Source organism: Coffea arabica, chromosome 2c (assembly GCF_036785885.1).
Source record: "Coffea arabica cultivar ET-39 chromosome 2c, Coffea Arabica ET-39 HiFi, whole genome shotgun sequence".
Classification (NCBI taxonomy): Eukaryota; Viridiplantae; Streptophyta; class Magnoliopsida; order Gentianales; family Rubiaceae; genus Coffea; species Coffea arabica.
Genome location: NC_092312.1, coordinates 28,015,354 through 28,026,408, shown reverse-complemented (window position 1 = coordinate 28,026,408; position 11,055 = coordinate 28,015,354). Strand labels below are relative to the sequence as shown.

General features: G+C 31.9%; 1 protein-coding gene across 1 annotated transcript; it reads left to right on the top strand.

Annotated features, from left to right (window-relative positions):
- Nucleotides 1-995: 995 nt before the first annotated feature.
- On the top strand, nt 996-4,467 carry LOC140035901 (protein STRICTOSIDINE SYNTHASE-LIKE 2-like). Its single transcript, XM_072077272.1, has 3 exons — nt 996-1,326; nt 2,295-2,561; nt 3,869-4,467. Exons 1-3 carry the CDS (start codon nt 1,055-1,057, stop codon nt 4,347-4,349), a joined length of 1,020 nt encoding a protein of 339 aa, XP_071933373.1. The 5' UTR covers nt 996-1,054; the 3' UTR covers nt 4,350-4,467.
- Nucleotides 4,468-11,055: the final 6,588 nt, after the last annotated feature.

Below are 11,055 nucleotides of genomic sequence, written 5' to 3'. Positions count from 1 at the left end.
GTCAATTCAATGGGTGCTAAGTGAGATTTTAAAAACCTCAAGGGAGCTAGGTGATATTTCATAAAACCTCAGGGGAGGTTTATGAAATTATCCCAAATTGATAAATAGCATTTAATCACAGGTACTTGGTGTTACGAATGAAACACATTTTCAGTTTTTCCATTAAATACTATATAAGTTTTCTATTTGATTTATACTAGAAAATAGGAAAGAAATGATACCAACATTACCAAGAAGGCCCTTAAGTAACTAATTTGTCTTTTTTAGCTTTGTTAGACAAAGTTAGCATTTTCTCAAAAAAGGCAAAAAAAAAAAAAAAAAAAAAGTTTTCCAAGCCAAGACTCCATGTAGCCTATAGTAAGATTTTGAATCTTTTCGTCATTTTTTTTTTCTTTAAACATCTCGTGGATTTTAATGCTTAATGTTTAAATAGACAGCCCATATGCAAGCCGGCCTAAATAGTAATTGTGACGTTCTTAAACTTTGTTTGTCCAAGCAACAATATAATCTAATACAAACTGCTTAAACATTTCAATCGATGATAAGCTTTGATTTTTATCCATTAGACAAATGAATTCATATCATATGGGAAGTGCTAATTCAGAATTTTCCCATTGGGATTTGGTGGAGTGATCCTCCAAAATTTTTTTGGTTTTTTTTTTTTATAAAGAATGGTTTTCATCAATGGATTGTTAATAAACAGTTTTTTGCTAATAAATGGTTTTGAACTCCAATATTAATGATGAGATCTATCAAAATAGATCCAAACGAACTCCAATATTAATAAACGGTTTTAATTGATAGTTAATGAATTTCCTCCCTTTTTCTATTAAAAGAATTACGTAATTAAGAAATTACTTGACAATAAGAGAGGAGAATTTAAAAGTCGAACTATCCTACCATACTGTGGACTTTTTAATTTTCCTTTGACCCTTACATATACAAACTTTCCTATAAGTATTTCAAGCTGGAGCAGCTGATAGTCTGACCCCAAAGGCAAACAAACACTTCCGACCGCCTTTAGATTTTCATTCGAGGTACCTTCCCGAAGTCCATGGGTTCCAAGCTCTTTTCGGCAGTTTCAACCATCCTTACCATAGCGGTATCAATCTCAGTTGGTTTTGAAGTCGTGAGTTGTAGTCCTGGACCAAAAGATTGTCAGATTCTAGGATCTGAAAAATTTCCCATTATCAATGCCACTGGACCCGAGAGTGTGGTGTTTGATAGATACGGTGGCGGCCCATACACTGGCATTTCCGATGGCCGGATAATCAGGCTTTCAAGTGAGAGGCGTTGGACCAATTTTGCTATAACAACTCCGAACAGGTAAGAATAATTTTCCCAACATTTTTTGTGACAAAGAATCCGCAACCACTATCCCAATATTTTTCCAACTTTGAGTATTTGTACATATCGATTTCGACCATGACAACCTGGAGACTAAAATTCCAAAACAATTTTTTGCATTTCTGAATTAGCGTAGCTGGAAACATAGATCGACAAGAAGTCCTAGTTTCTGTTTGGTGTAAATAATGCATGACAAAAGCAACCCCAGCTTTGTTGCAATAAGTCCGTAGGCTTTGAAGTTTTTGATTCAAATTATTTCTTTCCCTTTTGACTTCTTACGTTTCACTATTTTTCTACTAAGAAAAGGATTAAAAAAAAACTTGGCAGCAAACAAAATCCACAAAATACATTGTCAAATGGATGAATTTATAATAGATTGTGTTTTTTTTTTGGTTCTTGCAAGGGAGGAATTGTTAATGAATTTATCATATTGTTTGATTTACGTCAAAAGAACGTGGAATACATCAAAAGGACCGGGATATATTTCCAATAAATATTACATCTAGTTAGAAAGAAGGAAAATATTTCCTAATTGATACTAAATCTAATTAGATGAAGAAAAAAAATTTCTAGGCGATATTAAACTTAATTTGGCATTTATCATTGGGTCACACCTTGACTTTTTCCGTCCCACTTCACAACCCCTCCACCACATTCTCTTTTGTGATTACATTACATGTTATGTAACTCATGGTAGGTTTAAGAAATTCATCAACTAAATAATGAAGAAAACAAAAAAAAATCCATGAAACTTTGATTATATTTTGAACCATGTAAGGGATAGAGTTGCCCCTATAATGGTAAACTGTTGAAACATTTTTTTTTCTCTCCAACCATATTTTTGTCCAAAATATAAAGTGCTCAGTATGTACAAAATAAATCCTTGTTTTATTTAGTGCTCTTGATTTTTGTCCAAGACAATTAAATGATGATCTGTTTTGAAACAGAAATGGTTGTGAAGGTCCGCAAGATCATATTCCCACCGAGTCAAGATGTGGGCTGCCGTTAGGTCTAAGTTTCAATCGGAAGTCTGGTAAGTTGTACATTGCAGATGCTTACAAGGGCCTTCTGGTAGTAGGTCCTAATGGCGGATTGGCTACACCATTGGCAAATGAAGCTGAAGGAGTTCCTTTCAAATTCACCAACGATGTAGTTGTTGATGAAAATAGTGGCGTAGTATATTTCACGGACAGCAGCACTATATATTCAGTAAGGTAATGGATACTACATTCCTTGTAGGATACTATTTCCTTACGGCCCTACCCACCAAGCAGTAATATAGCCGAACAGCTAAGAGTTTAAACTTTCTTGCATTATGAACAAAAGTTTGTTCAACAAAATATGGATTTTAAACTACTTGCGTTATCAAAGCCGTAAGTAAGACACTTGTTCGACAGAAACCAATTACACGTAGAGGATGACATTTGGAGTTTACAATTTGGACTTAGGATTTAAAAGTTCCACGCTTCTTGAATTCTATCCTTTCCTTGCAAGAAAAATTGAAAAAAAAAAGGTTTTAAAAGCTCAACTAGAATCGTGTCACCAGTTGACAATACAAAAATTCCTTCCTGGCTTAGCCTCCTATTAATTCGAATGCTTGTTCAAATAGCACAATTAGACACATCAATTGATCGGATCTTATCTAGATCCAACCTGGATCCAATGTACTTGGATAGGGTTTGAATTTAATTTATCAAATTCAGACACTATCCAAATGCTATCAAGACTTAGATCCAATAAAAGAGTTATGGGTCTGGATAGTATTGGATTTTCTATAATCTATATCCAAATTCAAATCCATATCAGACCTTACCCAAACATATATATATATATATATATATATATAATTAAATTATATATATTTTTATAAAATATTTTAATATTCTATGGTCATTGGATTGAATATGGTAAGATTTCATGATTGTTTTCTTATTTCAAACTAATCCTAGTTAACATTGTAATTAGTACAAAATTTTTTAGAAAAAGGAAAAAAAGTAAAGGCAAACAAATAAAAGATTGGACGTAAATACAGCTGAATTTTAAAAATAAATAGAAGCAGTCAATAATAGTCATTTTTTCAGTTCATAATATTGCATTCAACTTCTTGAATATTAATTTTATTATTTGAAAATAAAATGCGGATGGTGTTTATATATTTTTTTAAATCTATATATTTTTACTTTAGTGTGTTTAGAAAAATACAACGGATACTCATTGGATACCCAAATCCATGAGGGTTTTGGTTTGGACTTGTCTTTTCAGACCCATAAGGGTCTGGATTTAACTAAATTTAATGTGTCTAGATCTGAATTAAATGATCAAATCCAAACCTTACCCATTGATATGCCTAAGCACAATGATCTAGGATTAGAAAGTCTTGAGTCTCATCACTCAGTCACAGCTATTTAAGGAAATACATTGTTGCTCATATATATATATATATATATATATAAAATATTTTGGTCTATTATTCTTCTATACTCAACATCAGTAACACTAATTATTGTGCTCCAAATTTCAGAAATTCCACTTTAGTGATAAGTACAGGGGATAAATCGGGAAGATTATTAAAGTTTGATCCAAAAACTAATCAAGCAACAGTTCTACTCAATAATCTCATGCTTCCAAATGGGGTGGCACTAAGCAAAAACGGTGATTTTCTGCTAGTTGCTGAAACTACAAATTCTAGAATACTGAAGTACTGCCTTGAGCCATCAAAAGCTGGTACAGTTGAAATCTTTGCAAAACTTCCAGGAAGACCAGATAACATCAAAAGAAACCAAAAGGGTGAATTTTGGGTTGCAGTTATATCACTGGATACCAAGGTTAATCCTTACGGATCGATAGTTAAATTGAGTCAAAATGGTGATATATTGAAGATATTGGAGGCTGGAAATGGAGAGGCATGGCGATATGGTAGCGATGCGAATGAACAGAATAAAAATTTATGGATAGGATCTTTTACAGAACCTTATGTTGCCAAGCTAAAAATCTATTGCTAGGCCAGTTGAAAAATTTGCATTATCTCAAGTGTTTTATCACTTAATTGGTTATTGCAAGAACCTTTTAGTACTTTTTTCTTTTTCAATAAAGACAAAACAGTGTCAAATTTGTTTATCATCGTTGTATTGCTTCACTGTTTAACAGCGTTTCTTCTCTTTTCAAACAAAGGAATGTCAAACTTTTTACATTCTTTGTGGTATTTTTACATAGCTAATGATTTTGGCATTCGATAAAATGCTTCAAACACTTCACTCTCTTTGAAAATGACATATAACATCTACCACCTAAAAGCTCTAAAAATAAAAAGATGCTAAAATTATTTCAACACATAGGTGATGATCATTTGGCACTATCTTCATGGATACCTTTACGCTATAAAGTCTTGAAACTACTAAAGACAAACTGTAACATGGCTTAAAGCAGTTGACAAGGTTCTAACATACATGCTAAATTTTAACCTAATTTCCTCCTTTACTGTAAGTATGCAGGTCATGGTTCGTATTACTAGGGAGTTAGAATCGATTTCACGAGAATCATTTCCAAGTGTTAAGACTTTTAACTCACTTTGTTATCTAATTAATCAAAAATTTTTAACTAAATAAAATAACCACAGTGCTAAAACAATGTAACAAAAATTAACAAATTATAGAAAGTCAACCAAACACAAATGTTTTAGGGTATAGAATCTACTAAATGTACCTAATTATGGATAAAATAATCAGTGATCACTAATGCACTTGTCTTGCTACGGATGCATTTCACTCAAACCATCGGAACTCGCTCTTGCCATCTAGCCACCACTATAGTTTCCCTACTTTCGTGCTGAAGTCACAAGTGAAGACTTAATCTAGATCTATAAATGCCAAAAACATCCACCTTAGTGTACCATTACTTTCGTCTGCCAACTCCTTAGGCTCCACATATTCCATTTCCATCATTGTCAACTATATTCATAGATTAACAACAACTATTATGGTTTGCAAATAGCAATCAAACATTCACAAGTGTTAAGCCAAGAATAGATGAACTAGCAAGTAGATATAGCAATAATCAACTAGATTCAATCATAATTAAGGCACAAATAGTTTCATCTATCCCTAGAACAAGAAAATTTAGCTAGACATAATAGATTTAACAATAAAACTCAAATTTTCAATGTAACTAAGCATTAATGAAACAATAAAGAGAGTTAAGAGAAAGAAATGTTTATTCAAGTGAAAAAACAAGATTTTCAAGTTTCATCATTTTCATTGCCATCAAAAATACTTTGTTACACTAAGAGTTCTTCAGGTTCTTTAAGAAAAATAAAATCTAGATCTAAAACTACACTAATTAAGCTAAGTTAGAGAGGAAAGAGAAGAAGAAGTTGTTCTTGTTTTTGGCCAAGAAGTAATCTTTCCCCCCAATAATGCGTTTCTTTCTTGCTAAGAGTCAACAAAATAAGTTTCTAAATCCACCAAAAGTTGGTACAAGTTGTCCCTTTGAGTCTTGTCAAATATGGAAAAAGAAACAAAAGTCATATAAGTTGGCAAATTGCAGTTGTGACTTATCCCTCGAGGGATTCTTCCAGGGATTATGCAGAGCATGTAATTCTCTGCTTTTCTTTTTGAAGTTAACATTCTGCCCATAATCCCTTGCAGAATCCACTGAATAACCCTCGAGGATTTCTTTCTTTTTTTTTCTTTTTAAAGAAACATTCTTCAATTGCACCACCTCTTTTAGACATTGTTATGACTTCTCAAACTTCGCTTTGTTAGATCACCATTTCACTTCGAATTAAACTTGATCATTTTACCTACAAAACAAAGAGATTTTGCAAGTCAAATGATAAAATTACAACTAATTCATCTATTACTCAAGGTGCAAATTAAAATAAAAAAATGAACAACTTCTACTAATCAATCTACAAATTGACTCAAAAGTATTATGAAACACATTCAAAAAGATCATAAAATTAATCATTATCAAATGAAACAACAAAGCGAGTATAGAGGAAGAAATGTTCATTCAAGTGAAGAAACAAGATTTCCAAGTTTCATCATCTTCATTGCTATCAAAAATACATTGTTATACTAAGATTTTTTCAAGTTTTTTCAAGGAAAATAAAGACTAGATCTAAACTACACTAAGCTAAGTTAGAGAAGAAAGAGAAGAAAAAGCTGTTTTTCTAGCCAAGAATTAAACTCACCCTCCAATAATGTATTTCTTCCTTGCTAAGAGTCAAGAAAAGAAGCTCCTAAGAGTCAACAATTTTTTAGATTGCTAGATATTTTTTTTTTCTGCAACGGTAGATTTTGTATTCATTGGGAAAAGATGTACACTTATATGAGCAAAGGCTCAAATAGTTCTATACAAAAAGTGTTAGATATACTGAGGATTGATCCATTCCTCTTCTTGAAATATGCCTAAAGCATAATCACTAATCAATTCACATCTAGAATCTAACCTCCTATCTAAGCAAAAGGAGCATTTCTTCGGGATACAATAATTGCATAACCTCTTAATTTCTACCATTTTATAAGATAACTTAATAATTTTGTTGTCCACTAAAAACTCACAAATTTTGACTAGTTCTAGCATTAGAATTATAATATTAGTACCGGCACTTCTTCCAAATCTCCTTTGTCTTGCTTAGTATCACCAAAAGAACCACTTGCCCTTGAAATTTGTTATGTTTTTCATTACTTCTCTTGTTGTTCTTTGAGATTTCTTTGAAGTCATGCAACTGTCGTTCATTCAAGTACACAAAACTTCAAGTACGCTTAGTCATACTCTCTATTAGTGCAATTTTTCATAATAATTTTTTGTTTAGTAAGAAAAGAGGAGGATTTCACAAGTAAGAGGAGGAAGGAGGTTCATTCAGGTTAACTAAACTTCAAGTGCAGTCAGTCATACTCTCTATTAGTGCAATTTTTTTTTTAATAATTTTTTGTTTAGTAAGAAAAGAGTGGGATTTGAGAAGTAAGAGGGGGAAGGAGGATTTGAACTTAAGATCTCTAATTCTTAAGATTTCAACCTTAGCACTGGATCAAAACTTTCTTAATCAGGGCACTTTGACGTTAATTGCAAGCAACTTTAATTTTTAAATTTCTTTTTGCTGTTTTCCAGGATCAACAGTAGAGGAGACCGCAACTTGATTAGAAACCTCATAAGTTCACAATTATTCAAAAGTAGCAGGCTGGATTTATCTAAAAACTATCACAAATCTTAGGAGAGACTGTTGCACTTTGAAAAATTATGGAGCATATGGGCAACTATCGGAAAGCTTAGAATAACTAATCAACATCAGCGGAAAAGAAAGAAAAGTAAGAGCTGTAATAGACGTTTTAGAGGACCAAAATATATAGACATGGAAGTATACTCTTAACTGCCGAGAAAGTGAAGAAAAAAGAAAATTAGAGGTTTTACATTCAAATCCCTTTTTCCTCATAGCTTCTTTAACCAACTCTGCCTACTAAAATAAATAAATAAAGCAAGTACACTTTTAAGTAGGTGAAGGAAAAATGCATCCTATGCTATCGAACTAAAGCTCTCCTACTAGTAGAATTGTTGAAAAATGAAAATAACCATCAGCCTATCCAGCCTAGGTTTAAAAACTCCAATTATGACTCGTCTAGACTTTAGACGCATAGCACTTCTTGGTTAGGTCCGCACTCTCTGTATTAACAAACAGGAATTTTTGAATCTTTTGTTTTGACTTTTCTGATTATCGAATATGAAGCAAAACATTGAAAAATTGCCAGATATCTTTGAAAAAATTAATCTACAGAACATACAACGATGAATTTTGTGATTTTGCAATTGTTTTCTTCTAAATTCACATAAAATGATGTAACCTTGATCGGCACAGGACGAGGTAACTTTGTGAGTAGCAGATATGACATGTGGTTTATAGCTTATATATAGTAATTGCACGAAATTGAAGATATTTGATTAGATAAAATCAAAGGAAGTCAGAGTCTGTCTTCAAAAAACGTCAATAGTCTTGAAAATCTCAAGCCCACCCACACAAAATTGTAGTCTTCCCCGTCCAAGGGCAAATCTAAGCATAAGAGCAATGCTTGTAGAAGATAACAATGAACTTGCCAGCTTACCCTAGGAACCAGGAAAGAGGTCTTAATGCGTGTAGAGGAGTTAATTCTCAAAGATGTGGGTTTTTAACAGGCAAAAAAGCTTATTTGGCCAATCAAACTTTAATGATTTTATACTTTTAATATTTTAATTTTGTGTTCTATACTTTTGGTCCCTATATTAAAATGCATACTAATTAGGGGTGGCAATCGGGTTCAAATCGGGTTGACGGGTTGGCTTGAGACTAAGGTATAACAGAAAATCCACTGATCCAAACCGGACCCGCCAACCCGAAACGGGTTAGGCTAGAATACCTTACCCGAACTCGAAAATTTCGGGTCGACCCGAAATGACCCGAAACTTATTTTTAATTTATTAATTTACTACTGTAATTTCTAATAAAACCAATTTCGCACAAGACTAATTACATAATCAAGTAATAAAATTTTAAATAAATAATCCCAAACCAAATCTAAAATAAATTAAAACACGGTAAAAGTGTTTTATCCCAAACCAAATATAAAATAAATTAAAACAGTATAAAAGTAAAAAATAATATAATACATTATTTGTCCAAATATAATAATTTCAACTTCACACAAGTTAAATAAATTCATTTAGGATTAAGTGATGAATGCTTTTGGAAAAAAAGAATAACTTAGTTTAGTTAGATAAAATAATTTTTATGTTTATTAAATTATTTTTAATTCATAAACGGGTTATTGGGTCATATCGGGCCACCCATGGGCTGACTCGATGTCGACCCGCTTTCTTTTCGGGTTCGACTCGATTCTGACCCGAACCGGAAAAACCTCAACCCAAACCCATTAATTTCGTGTTAGGTTTGTGTCGTGTTTTTAGGTCGTGTCGGAAATTACCAACCCTAATACTAATAGCCCTTTTGTCAGTTTGAGGTGTTAAAATTGATGGAAAGAGCATCACCTGCCACATACAAAGCAAAATAGAAAGTTTTCTCTGCTAGAATAGAAAATAGAGCAACTACAAATTAGGGCTTTTAATTGAACATAAATTAGAATATGTATGTCATATATCTAGAATCTTCATAATATGAGTAGTTCATCCGTATAAAGTATTGAAAAGTTTGACATCTACTGGGTCTTGAATTAACTGAAAAAAGCTTAGATGGTGCAAAATTGAATTAAAAAAGTTCGGAGTATTTCATGCCAAATTCTTTGTTGATTTGAATTCTTCATGCTCCAAGTAACATTTTAGTATAAAATTCAAAAGAATTGGTAAATGATGTGTAATATGATAATAGAACTATCGTCTTTGACTCAAGATATACTCTTATTTACTGAAATTCATTTAAATTTGGAATCTATGTCATAACCGAAGTGTTGGATACAATTTGATCAAATTTTGACAATGATAAAGTAATGGTAAACTCTCAATCAACAATGGTCAATAGCTGTTGCCGGTGGTAAATAGTTGTATCAATTAGGACTCAATTGGAGGAACAAAAATCAAAATGACATCATTTTGAGCTAGTTCCATTAGATTTCACGGTTCAAATTGATAAAAGAGGTATAAATATATATTTTTAATAGTTCAAGGTCTAAAAATATACAAATTATAATTAGAGGGCTAAAATTATAATATTGTTAAAGTTTGACGGTCAAATAGACTATTTGCCCCCTTTTAAAAGAACTTCTCAAAAGGCAACAGTTTTCATACCTCATCCTAAAGGATGAAACACGTATTTGCTTAATGCAATGTTTCCTTAAAAGTTGCATCATAGAATGCGTGTTTTAATTTTTTTAAGCATTTATTCCTCAAAAAGTTGCATTCACTGAATAACTTTTTAAAGATTACATTCACTAACAACATTCTTTCAAAAGTCTCACTATTTGATACTCTTGCCAAAGACCACCACCCTTTGGAAATGGAGTGAACAAAGGTATAATTTTTAATACTTTGCTGTCATTTTTTTTATATTTGAATTTTTGTTTTATTGTTTTGCAATTGCTAATTTAATTTGTAACCCTATTTGTTATTACACCTAAGTATGAAGCTTTAGATACACGTTATGTCACCTATACTAGTTCATTATTTCTGTTATCATTTGAATTTAAATGTTAACTACATTTACCTTTCTTGAGATTTGATTAAATTAATTATCAAACAAACCCTATAACTTTTGACCAAATTACAGTCAACACCTTAAATATCAAAACTTTTATCAAATAAACAAATGTCTCTTGTACATTAATTGCCGTTAGAAATGATGCTTGCATCAAAACAATATATGGTTGAATGCCCCAAAATATGCTTTAATTGGTAAATTTCTGCTTGTATCTCTCCTTGTCCTTAAAATTTTAATAATATTTTATTTTTTAATATCTCAAGGCGTTAGAAGTGAAAATTTTGATTTTGTTAATATCTCAAGTATTTGAAGGTAAAAGTACGATTTTGTGCATGTATGTAACTCTCAAAATTATGGTGACTATGATGATACGAGAGTCATTTTTAGGTAATCATGCCAACTTGTCCAGTAATGAAGCTTCTTTTCTTGCACATCTATAATTATGTACATTGCAACTTCTGCTGTATATTCCATGTCAAATATATCTAATGGAGTAAAATATTGGAACTAAAGGGGCCATAAAATTACGT